This window comes from Salmo salar, chromosome 04 (genome assembly GCF_965601325.2).
Source record: "Salmo salar chromosome 04, fSalSal1, whole genome shotgun sequence".
In the NCBI taxonomy this organism is placed as follows: Eukaryota; Metazoa; Chordata; class Actinopteri; order Salmoniformes; family Salmonidae; genus Salmo; species Salmo salar.
The window spans coordinates 54763704-54784534 of record NC_138294.1 but is presented as its reverse complement, the minus strand read 5'-3'; the positions used below and the strand labels follow the sequence as shown (position 1 = coordinate 54784534).

The following is a 20831-nucleotide window of genomic DNA, read 5'->3' as shown; positions in this document are numbered from 1 at the left end:
GTCTCATCTGCCCAGAGTACCTTCTTCCATATGTTTGGGGAGTCTCCCACATGCCTTTTGGCAAACACCAAACGTGTTTGCCAGCTTTCTTAGTCTAACTAAATCACGTTTTACAGAGGGTAAGATACACAAGCTAATAGTATAATAGAGAAAACATGTGGATTCATATTTAGAAGCAACATGGAAAGCAGCATTGTTATGTTTTATATATATATATATATATATATATATAATATATATATATAATGTTCATGCTATATACTGTAGCATGAACATATGCATGAATTTACAGAATGCTGAGAGCAAGACATTTTCATGCTTGTGTGACACTTTTGAATGTTGGTCAAAAGGGAAATAAATACAAATATTTGCTAGCGGGAATGACACCGATAAACAGCGTTCTTCGCTCTCTGTCTGCTGAACACCTGCTCTCACCGTCATTAACAGAGCTGCGGGAAAACAGTGGGGTCGAAGGACGCGGTCTACCGGTTTCCCCGCTAGCATTGGAGGCAGTGGATCATCTGGACCAACTATTGAGGAATTGAACTAAACCATTCCAACGTTTTTGCCACTACCTCCCCTAACATGTAATGTTTGAAATATGTTCTACCCTCTTGTGGCTTTGAGTCAGTGACTCTTATCACGGAGCTTGCTAGTTACCGACACCGTGTGCTAACTTGCTAGTTTCCTAGCACAGTGTTGCTCGAGCCTCCTGCCTGCTGTGTACCGGAGAAAACTGTGCCTGACAGGTAGGGGCAAATGACACTGTCTACTGGTCATCCCCACCTCCCGATAGCACAGCAGACAGGAGGCTAGGGCAACAAGTGTACTAGCTAGCTTGACAGTTAGCGACACAGTGTGCTAGCTAGCTTGATAGTTAGCAACACGGTGTGCTAGCTTGCTAGTTAGCCTCCCACTTACTGTGTACCGTAGTCCTCCTTAGGACTAGCTGGCTAAGCAATCAGTGTGTCTGTCACTCACACCTGACAAGCACCTGCCCTTGTCATTGTTAACAGAACTGTGGGAAAACAGTGCCCGATAGCCAGGGGCGTAGGACACTGTCAAATTAGGTGGAAACTTCTGATGACGTATCATGACATCTGATCAGTATACACATGCAGGGCAAGGGAAGAAGGAAGGATTTTTAAATGGAAATTCGTCACTCGTTCATCCCGAGATTATTGTGTTTTCAGCCACCGGTAGCTTGTGGGTGCTTTATATGCGCTACAGTCAATTATGAGTGCATGTCTACTTATATTAAATATACTGCTCAAAAAAATAAAGGGAACACTTAAAAAACACATCCTAGATCTGAATGAAAGAAATAATCTTATTAAATACTTTTTTCTTTACATAGTTGAATGTGCTGACAACAAAATCACACAAAATAATCAATGGAAATCCAATTTATCAACCCATGGAGGTCTGGATTTGGAGTCACACTCAAAATTAAAGTGGAAAACCACACTACAGGCTGATCCAACTTTGATGTAATGTCCTTAAAACAAGTCAAAATGAGGCTCAGTAGTGTGTGTGGCCTCCACGTGCCTGTATGACCTCCCTACAACGCCTGGGCATGCTCCTGATGAGGTGGCAGATGGTCTCCTGAGGGATCTCCTCCCAGACCTGGACTAAAGCATCCGCCACCTCCTGGACAGTCTGTGGTGCAACGTGGCGGTGGTGGATGGAGCGAGACATGATGTCCCAGATGTGCTCAATTGGATTCAGGTCTGGGGAACGGGCAGGCCAGTCCATAGCATCAATGCCTTCCTCTTGCAGGAACTGCTGACACACTCCAGCCACATGAGGTCTAGCATTGTCTTGCATTAGGAGGAACCCAGGGCCAACCGCACCAGCATATGGTCTCACAAGGGGTCTGAGGATCTCATCTCGGTACCTAATGGCAGTCAGGCTACCTCTGGCGAGCACATGGAGGGCTGTGCGGCCCCCCAAAGAAATGCCACCCCACACCATGACTGACCCACCGCCAAACCGGTCATGCTGGAGGATGTTGCAGGCAGCAGAACGTTCTCCACGGCGTCTCCAGACTCTGTTACGTCCGTCACATGTGCTCAGTGTGAACCTGCTTTCATCTGTGAAGAGCACAGGGCGCCAGTGGCGAATTTGCCAATCTTGGTGTTCTCTGGCAAATGCCAAACGTCCTGCACGGTGTTGGGCTGTAAGCACAACCCCACCTGTGGACGTCGGGCCCTCATACCACCCTCATGGAGTCTGTTTCTGACCGTTTGAGCAGACACATGCACATTTGTGGCCTGCTGGAGGTCATTTTGCAGGGCTCTGGCAGTGCTTCTCCTGATCCTCCTTGCACAAAGGCGGAGGTAGCGGTCCTGCTGCTGGGTTGTTGCCCTCCTACGGCCTCCTCCACGTCTCCTGATGTACTGGCCTGTCTCCTGGTAGCGCCTCCATGCTCTGGACACTACGCTGACAGACACAGCAAACGTTCTTGCCACAACTCGCATTGATGTGCCATCCTGGATGAGCTGCACTACCTGAGCCACTTGTGTGGGTTGTAGACTCCATCTCATGCTACCACTAGAGTGAAAGCACCGCCAGCATTCAAAAGTGACCAAAACATCAGCCAGGAAGCATAGGAACTGAGAAGTGGTCTGTGGTCCCCACCTGCAGAACCACTCCTTTATTGGGGGTGTCTTGCTAATTGCCTATAATTTCCACCTGTTGTCTATTCCATTTGCACAACAGCATGTGAAATTTATTGTCAATCAGTGTTGCTTCCTAAGTGGACAGTTTGATTTCACAGAAGTGTGATTGACTTGGAGTTACATTGTGTTGTTTAAGTGTTCCCTTTATTTTGTTGAGCAGTGTATATATAATTATTAATATACGCCTACTGTATGATAGCTAGCAAATTAATTAGGGCTACAGCTAACGTGCTAGGGGGGGGGCGGGCTGCGCCGCGGTCCCGGAGGGGCCTGGAGCCGCCAGCTGGCTCTGAAGAAGGAACATTTATAATTTCTACAATTTCCAAAAGATAACCAAACCAAAACATATTTACGTGACGTGTTTGGGCCGTCATGTGCATTAGTAGCATAATTTCTAACTTATTTGCATTTGTTTTTACTTACACATGTATGTTGACTTCTCCATTGATGTGGTTTTTAAGTTTTTGCTGACTTTTCTTAGCGTGTACAATCGTTGCGAATTGAATTATGGGGAGTTTCAGGCCCCGGAGTGAACATATTTGTACACTCGCAAAGACGACTAAATACGAGGGCTGAGGGGCTTACGTTGCAAACTTCCCTTGCTTGGCTAATCATTTGGACCACCCTCCAAGATGGCGACGGGGATTCCTCCAAGGGCATAAGGCGAGGGTAAGTGGACGAGGGTGTGTCTTTTAAATGTTTGGACTGCAACCACTGTCTACTGGTATATGGCTAGCTAGCTACCGTTGTTGCCCCCCCCCTTCTTCTTTGGGGTTTATCGGCAACTGGAATCCAATGTTATTGTGCATTATGCCACCTACTCTACTGGAGTGCCCCTGCCTATGTCTGTCCTAAATAAAACATCTACCAATATAAGTATAAAGAGGTGTTCCTGCAGATGCAGGAATGCCCACATGTAGGAATGCCCTGAATTTCCGGTCGCAATTGCACCCTTCTCTGGAGGAATTGTGTGCTACCTGCATGAGTGACAGAGGGTGGCGCTTGCTGTGTGTGGCCGAGGAGCATAAAGCAAGCGACCGCGGGAGACATCCTGTCTTGTTTGAGCAGTGTAGAGAAGAGTATTTTTTTTCCCACTGGTGCTCCCAAAATGAAACTCCAGGTCGCACAGCTAAATTACCACTTAAAGAGTCATTATGGTTGCACATAGAACCATCACCCTTACCAATTAACTCTTGAAGAACCTTGTTTTCTAAGTATGCAGACACAGACAGGGACAATACGGCCACAAAGGCATACATGAAAAGACAGGGATGTGAGGAACTGATGTGTGGATACAGCCCTTAGACGTGGTATATTGGCCATATACCACAAACCCTCGAGGTGCCTTACTGCCATTATAAACTGGTTAATAACGTAATTAGAGCAGCAAAAATAAATGTTTTGTCATACCTGTGGTATACTGGAATGTTGGCCAATCAGCATTCAGGGCTTGAATCACCCAATTTATAATCATGAATGAATGATGATATGACCTGGATAGTCAAGTGGTTAGTGCTGCTGCTCCTGGTACACGTACATACCGCTGTCACAGTAGGACTGAATCTGGGCCTATACTGCTCTGTGACCCATTATCATTTTATCGTTCCTGAGATGTGAGCACTGATGTATGGTGGAAAAAGTTAAATACATGAGTCTTGCCATAAATTGTTCAGTAGAAAATGTTGACATTACAAGACAGCTGTTGAAAACACACTTAATAAGGCATCATGCAGAGAAATCGCCATGCATGGTTTTTCAGATATACTTTCCGCATTTGCGCATAATAATGATTGTGAATAACAATTCAATTGGCATTTGAGAATACATGATTCATTATAAAGAGCAGCAAAAAGGTCAGTTATAAAATAATTTGTATAATTTTTTCTCTCACAATTTTATGCTATGACAGAGAGACAGTATGCTATGACAGAGAGACAGTATGCTATGCCTCCAACAAGCAATGGAACATTTAGAACACTGTAATTATTCTAATTACAGGATGGAGATTCTGATAACATCTGTAGAACTACATGTGCTAGCGTGACAGGAAGTTATTTACTATCTCCATTATGAATAAACCACTTCCGTAAAGAGGGCTAGATAATTGACGTGTAGAAAGTAGAAACAAAATGCACTAAAGAAAATTACATTGTTTACCCCTGTGGTGTATATCGGTGGAACTTAAAAATCAATACATGCCAGCATCTCTCTCTCTCTCTCTCTCTCTCTCTCTCTCTCTCTCTCTCTCTCTCTCTCTCTCTCTCTCTCTCTCTCTCTCTCTCTCCCCCCCCCCCCCCCCCCCCCCCCCCCCCCCCGTGGAAAGTTAATGAATGATTCACCTGCTCGACCACGTCCTCCCCCTTCAGCCTTTAGCCTAAGGATGAAGCGAGGGCCGGAAGCGTCTTTAAGAAGGTGATCAAGGTAGAGGCTCCCATCTACAGTCAGAATGTTGTTGGTGACTGCCGAGGCTTGGCGGTCCATTTCCCTCAAGGAGTTCAGGATAATACTGAAGGGATGCTCATGACCTGTCAGACATGACACATGTAGATCAGATCAGTTTTTTTTGTATAGAATTGGAAAATGCATTCACTCCCTGCTGCTACCATTTCTGTTTAGTTAAGGAATAAGGCACAAAGGGGTGTGGTAATGGCCAATATACCACGGCTAAGGTTTGTTCTTAAGCACAACGCAACGTTGCTCTGTGACCCATTATCATTTCATTGTTCCTGCTAATCTGTCATTAGCTTGAACTATCGGTTCAAATAAACCCCAAAAATCGAAAGGAGTTTGAAGGAGTCAAGAGGCAAGGAGACAAAAATCGAAAGGAGTGATTCAATTATATGGGAGATACATGATGAATCACAACCTCCTTATAATTACATGGGCTTAAAGACAAAACAAATGTTAGATAAAAATGCTTGTAGTACCAGTCCTAAGCACATTTTTTTTAAACTGAGATCACCTACATTTCCCAGGATTTATTTTGTTGCTGCTGATTTAAATGTAGTCCAGTGTATCTCAGTTGGTAGAGCATGGTGCTTGCAACGCCAGGGTTGTGGGTTTGATTCCCACAGGTCACCAGTATGAAAATGTATACACTCACTACTGTAAGTTGCTCTGGATAAGAGTGTCTGCTACAATATAAAAATGAGCATTGACTAAATGATATATTTTTCTACCAGCATTGACTTGAGAAAAATAGGTATCTGCCCTTTAGACAGAATAGCATGCGGTTGTATGAGACATTAATTCCAGACACACAAAGGCCCTCATGAATCCCTTTTCCGATCCCCAGGATTCCTAATATGCCTTGGCTTTGTGAAGGGCTCCTGTAGCCAGGTCGCCAGATTACAGTTTCAAGTCACAAACGCTCCATGTGAACACACTAAGATGAGAACAGACAGAACCTGCCCGACTGAAATATTGGTTTGGGTAATCCTTTGACTAGACAGAAACTATGGTCTAAAATCCAAGCCAAGTGTGCCTTCATCCTGACTGTTTTTGGAGGCGTGTTTCAGTGCATAGTGATAGTACTATCACATTTCCTCACCGATAAGAGGATATGGGGCTTCCTCTCTCCCTGAGACTACCCAGAGGCGGTAGTCAGTGGGTCTGCCCTATGGGAGTAGAAAAATTATGTTTAGGATGAAGAAAGGAAACTCAGAGTAATCTATAAGCCCAGGCATGGTCAAAGACAGGAAATGCCATTGTAAAGCATAAAATGTTGTCAATGATCCTTGTGTTCCTTTTCTGATACTCTTCCTGTCTTTTCTAAAGATTTATGAGTAAACATGTAAGCTAGTGGTAGCAGAATTTGATCTAAAGAGTAAACCTTAAAAAAACAAAACAAATGATTTACAACAGGTGTAATATTGCAGAGCTTGGTAATAGTAATAATAATAATGATATATTACTCTAGAATTATAGTAAAATGTTTATCCATACATAATCCAAACAGAACATTTGGATTACTTCTAATAATAGAACAAAGACATAATGAATACAGAAATTGGTGGCAACAACTCACAGTGAGTCTAAATTGTTGGGTGAGGATTCTGATGACTTTGTCAACGTCACATGTATTGTCCACATTCACAGTCGTCTAGATTAAAACACAAATAATTCCTTCATAATCTTTTAGAATTGAAAAATATTTTCTGAGGTTACTTGAATTTTTTTTATGTTAACTAGAAATAGTCATACATGTAATCATATTTCATTTAGAATGTGAACATTTGGGGAAAATAATCAATACTTATCCGAGAAGTAGCAGTAGTTGTAGATGAGTGAATTGTCTTACCATTGCACTATTTCCAATGTCCATGAGAACAACCTTCATGGTGAGATTACTGAGATATTCCACTTCCTTGGATTTGGTGATGTGCCTGTGCCAAATAGGTACAGTACATAATCCTATACATTTTATTTCAGAAGTCTTTTTCTATATTGTACATCTGGGTTTTGTGAGTGTTTCCTTACCATTGTAAAGTGGAAAGCCACTTCTCCTTTGACTCCGATGAACTGATAGGGAAAACAAATGTCATCTTTATTTCCCCAAAATAGGAATTTAATTAAATGTCAAGTACTAACCAAAAATGATTAGATTGGAGTAGCCTACCTGAGAGTTACCACGTAATTGGTGGTAGGCCAGCCAATGACAAAGGAGTTCTTTGAGCACAGTTTTCTCTCTGCAACCTCTTCCATGCAGGAAGCCAACCACATCTCACACAGCCTCACTCTCTCCTTCCGTTTGCGGCTTGTGGAAGACCTGCAAGACAACAGGTTAAATACAACAGTAATTGCAATCATCAATTCTCCTTTATATTTTCATTTTTTTAAAGTGCCCCTCTCGTCCTAAGATAAATCTGTACAATTTACATAATGGAGAAAATGATAACTTCTATTAAGTCATTGTTAGTTCTCATCTATTCTATTCATCTTGTTCAGTAAGTGAACATTATTTTTATATGCTGAGGACTAACTTTGATTTAGCGATGATGAGTGTGTCACTGAAGAGGAACAAGTGTCTCTCCTGGGTCTGCAGTCCAGTGCTGAGCTGCACGTGCTCTTCCATCACAAACTCTGCACTCTGGGATGTTAGGCTTTGGATCAGCGCTGCTCTTGGTGATGGGACTGGGACGGCATCCCTAAAGACAAAAAACACTCTGTAAAGGGGGTATCATGTCTCTGGCAATGAGACATGATACTGGACGATGTTTCCCATCAAACAGGCATTTGCAATACATTCATCACATCACACAAAAAAACACACAGGGGTTACATACAGTACCTTCAGAAAGTATTCATACCCCTTGACTTACAGTGCATTCGGAAAGTATTCAGACCCCTTCCCTTTTTACACATTTTGTTGTGTTACAGTACAGCCTGAATTCAAAAGGGATGACATTTTTTTTTCTCACCTGTCGAAATATCTAATTTACATAAATATTCACATCCCTGAGTCAATACTTGTTAGAATCACCTTTGGCAGCGATTACAGCTGTGAGTCTTTCTGGGTAAGCTTTGCTCACATGGATTGTACAATACTTGCACAGTATTCTTTAAAAAAAAGATCTGTCATGTTGGTTGTCGATCATTGCTAGGCAGACATTTTCAAGTCTTGCCATAGATTTTCAAGTCGATTTAAGTCAAAATTGTAACTAAGCCACTCAGGAACATTCAATGTCGTCTTGGTAATCAACTTCAGTGTATATTTGGCCTTGTGTTTTAGGTTATTGTTCTGCTGAAAGGTGAATTCGTCTCCCAGTGTCTGTTGAAAAGCGGACTAACCAGGTTTTCCTCCAAGATTTTGGCTGTGCTTAGCTCCATTCTCCATTCTCTTCTCCATTAATTTATTTTTACCCTAAAAACTCCCTAGTCCTTGCCAATGACAAGCATACCCATAACATGATGCAGCCACCACAATGCTTGAAAATATGAAGTGGTACTCAATGATGTGTTGTGTTGGATTTGTATTCAGGACATAAAGGACACACATTTTTTGCAGTTTTACTTAAGTGCCTTATTGCACACAGGATGCATGTTTTGGAATATTTTTTATTCTGTACAGGCTTCCTTCTTTTCACTCTGTCATTTAGTATTGTGGAGTATGCTGTTAATCCATCCTCAGTTTTCTCCTATCACAGCCATTAAACTATGTAACTGTTTTAAAGTCACCATTGGCCTCATGGTGAAATCCCTGAGCGCTTTCCTTCCTCTCCGGCAACTGAGTTAGTTATACTATCCAAAGTATAATTAATAATTTTCACAATGCTCAAAGGGATATTCAATGTCTGCATTTTTTAAAAACGTATCTACCAATAGGTGCTCTTTGTGAGGCATTGGAAAACCTCCCTGGTCTTATTAGAGATAATTGTGTGGGGTACAGAGATGAGGTGGTCATTAAAAAATCATCATCTTAAACACTATTATTGCACACAGAGTGAGTCCATGCAACTTATCATGTGACTTGTTAAGCAATTTTTACTCCTGCATTTATTCATGCTTGCCATAACAAAGGGGTTGAATACTTATTGACTCAAGACATTTCAGCTTTTCATTTTTTATTAATTTGGAGAAATATTTCTAAAAACATAATTCCACTTTGACATTATGGGGTATTGTTTGTAGGCCAGTGACACAAAATCTCAATGTAATTTTAAATTCAGTCTGTAACACAGCAACATTTTGAAAAAGTCAAGGGGTATGAATGCATTTTACTTTGTAGATGAGGGGAGTTCTTTACTAATTAGTGACCTTAATTTATCAATCAAGTACAAGGAAGGAGCTAAAAACCTGCAAACACAGCCCTCCATGGAAAGAGTTTGTTACATGTGCACTACACTCGGGATCCTGAGTGGCGCAGCGGTCTAACATGCTGATTCAAACATTGCACCTACACTCAGTGGCGGATTTAGGTATAGGCGACATGGGCAACCGCCCAGGGTGGCATCTTGCTGGGGGCGGCACAGAACGCCCGCACAATTTTTTTAAATTAAAAATAATAATAATATTCGAAATGGTGACATTTGCGCGATCGGTTTTCTATCGCTGATTTGCACGTCACGTCAATGATATCACGTCACTGTGTGGGACTGTGGGTCAATTAACCTTTCAAATAACCTTGGAGTGGGAACCCTGATTGTAGTTTGTAAGCTAGGCAGGCTACTGCCTGGGAAGGTCTACCACTCAGAAGTACAAGATGGGGAGGGGGTGGGGGTAGGTTGACCTCAGGTCTCCCCACTGGAAGCCCAGGTAGGGGGAGCGGGTGAATCTATCAAATAGCACACCTCTAACTTTGTACAGTACTAATGCAATTAGTTGTGCAATTTAGTTTTTGTTTTTGTGTAATAGTGTAATAATCAGGTTCTCTTCTTTATAAGTGTGTTATTCTATTTGTGTATTTGAGTGATATAGGATTTGTGCAATTTAGTTTTATTTGTGTGTTTTTTGTATACAGTGAAGGCAGACTGTAGTTAGATAGAGCTTAGGCCAATTGAGAAAAGCCTCTGAATTAGCAGTGAGTGATCAACAGTATCTAACCTTTTCTTTGTGAAGGGGGAGTACACGGGCCACCTTCCAAACCTTGGCGACAGTACCAGATATAATCGTCAGGTTAAAAATATGGGTTAATGATTCAGCAATAAGGGAGGCAGAGAGCTGCAGAAAAAATGGACCAAGCATATCAGCTCTCGCATCTAGCACATCACAGATAGTAAATTGTTGAAATAAAAACAGAGATTCGCTAGAAGTTGACAGGTTAACCATCGAGTCAGCTAGAGGCAGGCAGAGGGAAGAGCCGTCGATTGACTGACAAAATAAAAAGCCTGCCGAGATAAAACAATGATTAAAAGCAACACTTATCCCATTCAACTCAGTTATGATGCCAGAGTCAGACAGAACTTGCTTAGGCAGGGAAGAAGAGGAATTTGTAAAAAGTGCATTTACTGTTTTCTAAAATTTGTTTAGAGCGTTGGGCCTGTAACCGAAAGGTTGCTGGATCGAATCCCTGAGCTGACAAGGTAAAAATTTGTCGTTCTGCCCCTAAGCAAGGCAGTTAACCCACTGTTCCCCAGGCGCTGAAGACGTGGATGTCGATTAAGGCGGAAGACGCATTTCAGTTGAAGGCATTCAGTTGTACAACTGACTAGGTATCCACTACAGTCAATTTTTTTTTCTATGGCCCAGGCCTGATTTCTCCTCTGAATGAGCTCAGATAATTCAGAAGAAAACCAAGGGTTCGATCTATCTTTGACTCTGAATTGTTTCAAAGGGGCGTGTTTATCTGCCAGATGAATAAATATGGAGGATACATTTTCTAGAGCCAACTCAGGGTCAGGAATACAGGAAATAGTGGCTAAATCAGTTGAACAAACTTTTTAATATGTATCTTCTTAATTAAATGATGATTAGTATTTTGCTGTTTTGTAACTCTAATACATACAATGGGACAATGATCACTGAGATCATATGCAAATACTCCACGAGACAAATATTTATGGGGGTTATTAGTAAAAATGAAATCAATCAGTTAACAGGATTTTTCACATTTAGCGATGTGGGTTTTGAGATCAATTTAGTCAGATTAAAATCAATGCATATACTGTTAAATTATTAATATATCGAGTTGACCAAATCTCTGGACAAATCTTTTAGGAATCACAGTTTTAAGAGAAATCTTCTTTAAAGTCACAGATTCTTGCTATTGCAAGAAATGACACTTTAACACTTTTTTGAAGAGTGAAATTTGGATCCTTTGCTCCGAACAAGGGCAATTCCAAGCATGAAGCTGACAAGGAAATTAATAATATTGAAAGTATTTTGAAAATTCCCAAAACAAATATTTTCTCTATAAAATTCCCCTAACTGTAAATGTTAAGCTCAAATAATGCAAAATATTTTTTCAATTATACAAATAAAGTTCTCCTACCGGACAAGGATTGTCCAGACTTTAAAGAATCCCTAAGCTAATTTCCTGTCATTCTAAAAAATGTTTCATGGTTTATGATGTGTTCATATGGGCCCCCAAAAGCTTGTGCGGGGTGTGCCAGTGACTACAACGGAGCTACCAGTACCACCTGGGACTACCAGCACATACACAAAGGTGTCAAATGGCAATGATTAAGATAGTATCAATGTTGAAATCTTTATGATCGTTGCTGCAAATACAGAAGCATGTACTACAGTTTTAATGACTATGACACAAAAAAGGCATAGTGAGGGAGGGAATCTAGATGTCTACAGAATTAAGTGTCAATTAATAGTGATCTTTTGTAAACAAAGCCAACCAAAAGGTAGATAGAGACTAAATTATCTTCATTTTTTTGTAGGAGCTAATCCGTGATGGCAAGAGCCCCACAGGCCGTATTTCACAGGGGTTGTTTTTGTTACTCCTCACTATTTAGCTGCTGTTACCATGATAGAGAAGCTCTGACCAAATAAAGGCAGGAATTCTTTGCAGATGGCAGCGCTAAAGACCTTGGGACTGTGGAGTGCCGTGTGCGTTATGCGTCATTGAGACAGTGAGCTAGAGCAGGGCTTGGAGAAGAGAGGTTCAAACATGGAAACAAAATGTTAGCCCTTCCACAGCACAAGAGCAGTACAAACATCATTGGAAAAACGAAATAGATTAAAATGAGAGAATAGAAAACCACATCCATAGGCTATCCATAGGTTGTATAGCTGCTGGAAGTAGCTGTGGGGGGAATTTAAAAAATGTTTGCCGGTGCTACAGACATTTATATCAGTCCACTAATACAGGACTAGTAAAGGCCCAGTGCACTACTTTTTGGAGAAAATAAATAAATAAATAAATAATAATAATTGCATGTTTTAGGGGGTACTGCAGCACCCTCAGCACCCCTACTTCCCGTGGCTATGGTCATATGGAGCATATGCATTCTTATGCTGTACACTAACAAATATACTGTACCATATCATATCCAGTATGGCATAATGTCATTCAATAACTCATGGCAACATAAGCCTATCACCAGTCTGCTTCTAGTTTGCTTTCTTGATAAATGCAGCGACAGGGCCTGTGCAAAGCTGACAGTAATACAAATATTGTATCACTGAACAATTACAATGGCTGGAAAAACGTACATTTTCCTGTCAGATGAGACAGTTATTATGGCTGAACCATGAGTAAATACAATCAGTCACTGACATGAGAAAAAATTGAACTATGAAAACAAATACACTATATATACAAAAGTATGTGGACACCCCTTCAAATTAGTGGATTTGGCTATTTCAGCCACACCCGTTGCTGACAGTTGTATAAAATCGAGCACACAGAAATGCAATCACCATAGACAAATATTGGCAGTAAAATGGCCTTATTGAAGAGCTCAGTGACTTTCAACGTGGCACCGTCATAGGAGGCCACCTTTCCAACAAGTCCGTTTGTAAAATGTTTGCCTTGCTAGAGCTGCCACGGTCAACTGTAAGTGCTGTTATTGTGAAGTGGAAAGGTCTAGGATAAACAACAGCTCAGCTGGGAAGTGATAGGCCACACAAGCTCACAGTATGGGACCGCCGAGTGCTCAAATCAAATCAAATTTTATTTGTCACATACACATGGTTAGCAGATGTTAATGCGAGTGTAATGAAATGCTTGTGCTTCTAGTTCTGACCATGCAGTAATATCTAACAAGTAATCTAACCTAACAATTTCACAACTACCTTAGTGTAAAGTGTAAAGGAATGAATAAGAATATGTACATAAAAATATATGAATGAATGATGGCCGAACGGCATAGGCAAGATGCAGTAGATGGTATAGAGTACAGTATATACATATGAGATGAGTAATGTAGGGTATGTAAACATTATAAAGTGCTGAAGTGCGTAGCGTGTAAAAATCGTCTGTCCTCGGTTGCAAGACTCACTACTGAGTTCCAAACTGCCTCTGGAAGAAACTTCAGCACAATAACTGTTCATCGGGAGCTTCATGAAATGGGTTTCCATGGCCGAGCAGCCGCACACAAACCTAAGTTCACCATGCACAATGCCAAGCGTCGGCTGGAGTGGTGTAAAGGTCACCGCCACTGGACTCTTGAGTGATGAACCAACGATTCACCATCTGGCAGTCTGATGGACGAATCTGTGTTTGGCGGATGCCAGGAGAATGCTACCTGCCCCAAATGGTCTGGGGATGTTTTCATGGTTCAGGCTAGGCCCGTTAGTTCCAGTGAAGGGACATTTTAATGCTACAGCATACAATGACATTCTAGACGATTCTGTGCTTCCAATTTTGTGGTAACTGTTTGGGGAAGGCCCTTTCCTGTTTCAGTATGACAATGCCCCTGTGCACAAAGCGAGGTCCATACAGAAATGGTTTGTCGAGATCGGTGTGGAAGAACTTGACTGGCCTGCACAGAGCCCTCACCTCTACCCCATCGAACAACTTTGGGATGAATTGTAACGACGACTGCGAGCCAGGCCTAATCGCCCAACCTCAGTGCCTTACCTCCCTAATGCTCGTGGCTGAATGGAAGCAAGTCCCTGCAGCAATGTTCCAGCATCTAGTGGAAAGCCTTCCCAGAACAGCGGAAGCTGCCCATGATTTTGGAATGAGATGTTCGACAAGCAGGAGTTCATATACGTTTGGTCATGTAGTGTAGCATGAGTAAAAAGGGAAAACAAGTCTGGAGACAAGTGTGCAGACAGACACAGACAGACAGACAGACAGACAGACAGACAGACAGACAGACAGACAGACAGACAGACAGACAGACAGACAGACAGACAGACAGACAGACAGACAGACAGACAGACAGACGGTTTAGCATTATTAATATGGCTGACCTGCTGTGACCCTTTGGTTTGCTGAATGCCTTTGTGATGGCTGATTGGCCAGAATGTCTTCGCTGAAGTGCTGTCCTCATTTTCTGTGAGAAAAACATAGATTTTCCAATCAGGGATGAAATAAACAGATTGTTCATTCATGGAGCCAAAAGTGGCTTGGTAAAGGGGTAGTTCCTCCAAATTAACAACAAGAGATGATTCCCTACTGTGAACGTAGTCTATGGAACAGGAGAGACCGTTTACATTTACATTTTAGTCATTTAGCAGATGCTCTTATCCAGAGCGATTTACAGTTAGTGCATTTTGTTATTATTTCATTACACATGACCAACCTTGAAAGCATTGGGTTGTGTTTCATAATGACATGGTTTGCAATGACCTTCATCTATCTAATTTTACCAAGGAGAGCCTTGATTTGACCATGTACTGTAATTTATAACAACAACGCAGCAGGAAAATAAGTTTGCAGTCAGTGGCAGAGAAGTAAAGAAATTTGATCTGCAGACTACGTTCTCTCCTGGCTATAATTGAGAAAATGTACACATGAGACATCATACTGATGTAATTTGTAGTGAAGTCCAGCAGTCATGCTAAGCCTGATGTCTTTTCAACAAATTTTGCCCACTGGGTAGAGCTCTTGTAAAATAGTTAGTACCAGGAATTGATATCTGTAGGCCTACTCGGTACATGGTTAGTCATATATTTTTCTCATCATCCATGTAGGCTACTGCATCTCATAAAATACAATACAATATAATTGTAGCACTGCATAAATAAAAAAAATTACATGTTTTTTCCATAAGTGATGGAAAGCAGAATGTGGTATAGTTGCATCTGTTTCCTGCCTCTGCTAGGCAGCTTTGGGGTGAAGGAAGCCCTCTCCACCATGCCAGTATTATTAGCCCATTGGGGTAGAGCTACACAATGCTGCAGGGAGGTTCTAAACTCCTCAATATTGAATATGTGTGGTTGAGATATTGTGTTATGGGATGTGCAAGTATTTTCTATGGTATTGCAAATCTATTTACATTTGATTTATTCACCTTCCTTTTCTTTTTCTATTCTTAAATGAAAGCGGAAGTCCAATATTTCCTCAGTTGGTTCGTCCATCTGCATGATTACCATGTGCAATTTAAACATTTCCTACTTTACAATCCAGCTCGGTATGCGGTATAAGTACACATGGATTGTTATATAGAATAATTAATTGGGTTTTCATAGAGTCTTCTCCAACCTTTTATATATACAGTGCATTCGGAAAGTATTCAGACCCCTTGACTTTTTCCACATTTTGTTACATTATAGCCTAATTCTAAAATGTATAAAATAGATTTGTTTTCTCATCAGTCTACACACAATACCTCATAATGACAAAGCAAAAAAAGTTTTTTAGAATTTATAGCAAATTTATTTAAAAAAAGGAAATATTTCATTTACATAAGTATTCAGACCCTTTACTATGTACTTTGTTGACACACCTTTGGTAGCGATTACAGCCTTGAGTCTTCTTGGGTATGACGCTACAAGCTTGGCACCCGTGTATTTGGGGAGTTTCTCCCATTCTTCTCTGAAGATCCTCTCAACCTCTAAGTTTGGATGGGGACTGCACAGCTGTTTTCAGGTCTCTCCAGAGATGTTAGAACGGGTTCAAGTCTGGCTGGCCCACTCAAGAACATTCAGAAACTTGTCCCGAAGCCACTCCTGCATTGTCTTGGCTGTGTGCTTAGGGTCATTGTCCTGTTGGAAAGTCGCCCCAGTCTGAGGTCCTGAGCGCTCTAGGACAGGTTTTCATCAAGGATCTCTCTGTAGTTTGCTCCGTTCATTTGTCCCTCAATTCTGACTAGTCTCCCAGTCGCTGCCGCTGAAAACATCCCCACAGCATGATGCTGCCACTACCATGCTTTACCGTAGGTATGGTGCCAGGTTTCCTCCAGACGTGACACTTGACATTCAGGTGAAAGAGTTGAATCTTGGTTTCATCAGACCAGAGAATCTTGTTTCTCATGGTCTGAGAGTCCTTTAGGTGCCTTTTGGCAAACTCCAAGCGGGCTGTCATGTGCCTTTTACCGAGGAGTGGCTTCCGTCTGCCCACTCTATCATAAAGGCCTGATTGGTGGAGTGTTGCAGAGATGGTTGTCGTTCTGAAAGGTTCTCCCATCTCCACAGAGGAACTCTGGAGCTTTGTCAGAGTGACCATCGGATTCTTGGTCACCTCCCTGACCAAGGCCCTTCTTCCCTAATTGCTCAGTTTGGTCGGACAGCCAGCTCTAGGAAGAGTCCAAACTTCTTACATTTAAGAATGATGGAGGCCACTGTGTTCTTGAGGAACCTTCAGTGCTGCATAAATGTTTGGTACCCTTCCCCAGATCTGTGACACAATACTGTCTCGGTGCTCTACGGACAATTCCTTCGACCTCATGTCTTGGTTTTGCTCTGACATGCACTGTCAACTGAGGGACCTTATATAGACAGGTTGGTGCCTTTCCAAATCATGACCAATCAATTGAATTTACCACAGGTGGACTCCAATCAAGTTGTAGATACATCTCAAGGATGATCAATGGAAACAGTACGCACCTGAGCTCAATTTCGAGTTGCATAGTATCTGTCCATAGGACCACTTTAAGCCGTAAACTCCACAGAGCTGGGCTTTATGGAAGAGTGGCCAGAAAAAGCCATTGCTTAAAGAAAAAATAAGCAAACACGTTTGGTGTTCGCCAAAAGGCATGTGAGAGACTCCCCAAACATATGGATGGAGGTACTCTGGGCAGATGAGACTAAAATGTAGCTTTTTGGCCATCAAGGAAAACACTATGTCTGGCCTAAACCCAACACCTCTCATCACCCCGAGCACACCATCCCTTCATGCCACCACCATAAAGCATGGTGGTGGCACTATCATGCTGTGGGGATGTTTTTCATCGGCAGGGACTGGGAAACTGGTCAGAATTGAAGGAATGATGGATGGTGCAAAATACAGGGAAATTGTTGAGGGGAAACCTGTTTCAGTCTTCCAGAGATTTGAGACTGGGACAGAGGTTCATCTTCCAGCAGGACAATGACCCTAAGCATACTGCTAAAGCAACACTTGAGTGGTTTAAGGGGAAACATTGAAATGTCTTGGAATGGCCTAGTCAAAGCCCAGACCTCAATCCAATTGAGAATCTGTGGTATGACTTAAAGATTGCTGTACACCAGCGGAACCCATCCAACTTGAAGGAGCTGGAGCAGTTTTGCTTTGAAGAATGGGCAAAAATCCCAGTGGCTAGATGTGCCAAGCTTATAGAGACATACCCCAAGAGACATGCAGCTGTAATTGCTGCAAGAGGTGGCTCTACAAAGTATTGACTTTGGGGGGGGGGGGGGGGGGGGGGGGGGTGAAGAGTTATGCACGCTCAAGTTTTCTGTTTTCTTTCCTTATTATTTCTTGTTTGTTCCACAATTAAAAGTATTTTGCATCTTCAAAGTGGTAGGCATGTTGTGTAAATCAAATGATACAAACCCCCCAAAAAGTCAATTTTAACAAAATAGGAAAAATGCCAAAGGGGAGAATACTTTTGCAAGCCACTGTATATACAGTATTGTGTAGGGTGGTGCATACAATTTCAACCTTGGATTTTCAAGCCGAGTGATGAAAAGAGACCACAAACAAATCCATGAACATGTTAAGTAAGTGAGGATAATACATTGAGACTGCCATTGTTGATATGGTGCTTTCAGAAAGTGTTCACACACTTTGACTTATTCCACATTTTGTTGTGTTACAGCCTGAATTCAAAATTGATTACATTTATATTTCTTATCCATCTACACACAATACCCCATAATGACAACGTGAATTTCTTGTTGTTGTTGAAATTTTAGCAAATTTAGGGAAGATGAAATACAGAATATCTGATTTACATAAGTATTCACACCCGTGAGTCAATACATGTTTGAATCACCTTTGGCAGTGATTACAGCTGTGAGTATTTCTGGGTAAGTCTCTGAGCTTTGCACACCTGGATTGTAAAATATTTTTCCATTAATCGTAAAAAAATTCTTCAAGCTCTGTCAAGTTGGTTGTTGATCATTGCTAGACAGCCATTTTCAAGTCTTGCCATAGATTTTCAAGCTGATTTAAGTCAGAAATGTAACTAGGCCACTCAGGAACATTCAATGTCATCTTGGTAACCAACTCCAGTGTATATTTGGCCTTGTGTTTTAGGTTATTGTCCTGCTGAAAGGTAAATTTGTCTCCCAGTGTCTGGTGGAAAGCAGACTGAACCAGGTTTTCTTCTAGGACTTTGCCTTATCTTACTTCTTTTCAGTTTATTTTTATCCTAAAAAACACTCCCTAGTCCTTGCCAATGACAAGCATACCCATAACATGATGCAGACACCACCATGCTTGAAAATATGAAGAGTGGTACTTAGTGATGTGTTGTGTTGGATTTTCCCCAAACATAACGCTTTGTATTCAGGACATAAATTTATTTCTTTGCCACATTTTTTGCAGTTTTACTTTAGTGCCTTATTGGAAACAGGATGCGTGTTCTGGAATATAAAAAATTCTGGACAGGCTTCCTTCTTTTCACTCTGTCATTTAGTTTAGTATTGCGGAGTAACTACAATGTTGTTGATCCATCTTCAGTTTTCTCTTATCACAGCCATTAAACTCTTTCATGGTGAAATCCCTGAGCGGTTCCCTTCTTCTCCGGCAACTGAGTTAGGAAGGACGCCTCTATCTTTGTGTGACTAGGTGTAGAGGTACACCATCCAAAGTGGAATAGTCAATGTCAGCTTTCATTTTTTTACCCATATACCAATAGCTGACCTTCTTTGCATAGCAACCTCCCTGGTCTTTGTGGTTGAATCTGTGTTTGAAATTCACTGCTCAACTGAGGGACCTTACAAATAATTGTATGTGTGGAGTACAGAAATTAGTTAAACACTGTCATTGCACGCAGAGTGAGTCCATGCTACTTATTATGTGACTTGTTAAGCTGATTTTTACACCTGAACTTATTTAGGCTTGCCATAACAAAGGGCTTGAATACTCATTGACTCAAGACATTTCAGCATTACATTTTTTATTCATTTGTAAACATTTCTAAAAATACAATTCCACTTTCGCATTTTGGGGTATTGTGTGTAGGCCAGTGACACAAAATCTCAATTTAATCAATTTTAAATTCAGGCTGTAATAAAACAAAATGTGTAAAAAGTCAAGAGGTGTGAAGGCACTATAAGTCTACAATGTAGGACTTGTTATATAAAAGCCTGATACAGCTTTCAGCTTGATTTACAGAAATGAATACAAAACATTCATCTACATTCTAAACATTCATCAACTCTTTGACAAATAACTTTGACGATGTACGTGCACACACACACACACACACACACACACACACACACACACACACACACACACACACACACACACACACACACACACACACACACACACACACACACACACACACACAGATTTGAGATTGCACAGTACCTAATGTAGAAAGTGAAAGAAAATGAAGTAAGAAGAACTTACCTTCTCCTTCTCTGGAATCCTTGACTCATTGCAGTTTACTTCGGAGTGTGAGTCAATGCTTTGTTGAGGGGTCATCTTTTTAAGCCCAGCAGGTCACAAACGCAGTCACAGTGTAATGTCCCGGTGCACTTCGATGCTGCCGTTCACTACAGAGGAACGTTTTTAAAGGTAGCAAAAAATCATAGTCACAATTTGTTTGACAAAATAATTTGCTTGTGCTGAGAGCCCTCTACAGTGGTACCGTAAGAGGCACCCTTTTCCTGCCCTTTCCGAAATCTCACTGCTTTCTGAGCTGGGCCTCCCTCTTTCCTCCTCACTGACTAAATAAGGATATCCCATCCCAGTCTCCTCACACAGTAGCCAGTGTGCAGCACACTGAGGATGGGGCAGACAGTCGGTCAGGAGGACCTTCTCAGGTTACACTTTATTATCCAGCCTTCACCCAGGGGGCACTAAGGAGGGAGTTGTGGTGAGTTGAGGCTGCACAGTGCTCTCAACCTCTTCCTGTGGTATGACTGAGGTTGGAGAGAGTTCCTAATGCAACAGGTACAGCTCATTGTGTTACACTAGTACAGTCCATTAAGGTTGTTTGGCACCTAAACGACTTGTGATTGTACTAACGTTAGGCCTACCTTTGCCCTTCATCAATGCATCAATTGAAATATAGAAAATATATTGTAGCTTGGTATCCCTTACAGAAAAACCACATGATTTCACATGTGGAAAATCACATGATTTCACATGAAATTTCACATGTGAAACCATGTGTTTTTGGAACACTTCACATGTGGTCACCAGAAATTCCA

General features: G+C 41.5%; 1 protein-coding gene across 1 annotated transcript in view; it reads right to left on the bottom strand.

Moving 5' to 3' along the window:
• The window catches only part of arhgap20b (Rho GTPase activating protein 20b), a 31296-nt gene extending 10931 nt beyond the window's left edge, over positions 1-20365 (bottom strand). Inside the window, exons 1-9 of the mRNA XM_014196830.3 lie at positions 20026-20365; positions 14493-14575; positions 7664-7828; positions 7300-7449; positions 7161-7202; positions 6982-7066; positions 6709-6783; positions 6232-6298; positions 5021-5206 (exon numbers count right to left, since the gene is read on the bottom strand). Of these exons, the coding sequence (XP_014052305.1) occupies positions 5021-5206; positions 6232-6298; positions 6709-6783; positions 6982-7066; positions 7161-7202; positions 7300-7449; positions 7664-7828; positions 14493-14575; positions 20026-20100 (928 nt within the window). The 5' untranslated portion in view covers positions 20101-20365. The remainder of the gene's footprint in view (positions 1-5020; positions 5207-6231; positions 6299-6708; positions 6784-6981; positions 7067-7160; positions 7203-7299; positions 7450-7663; positions 7829-14492; positions 14576-20025) is intronic.
• Positions 20366-20831: the final 466 nt, after the last annotated feature.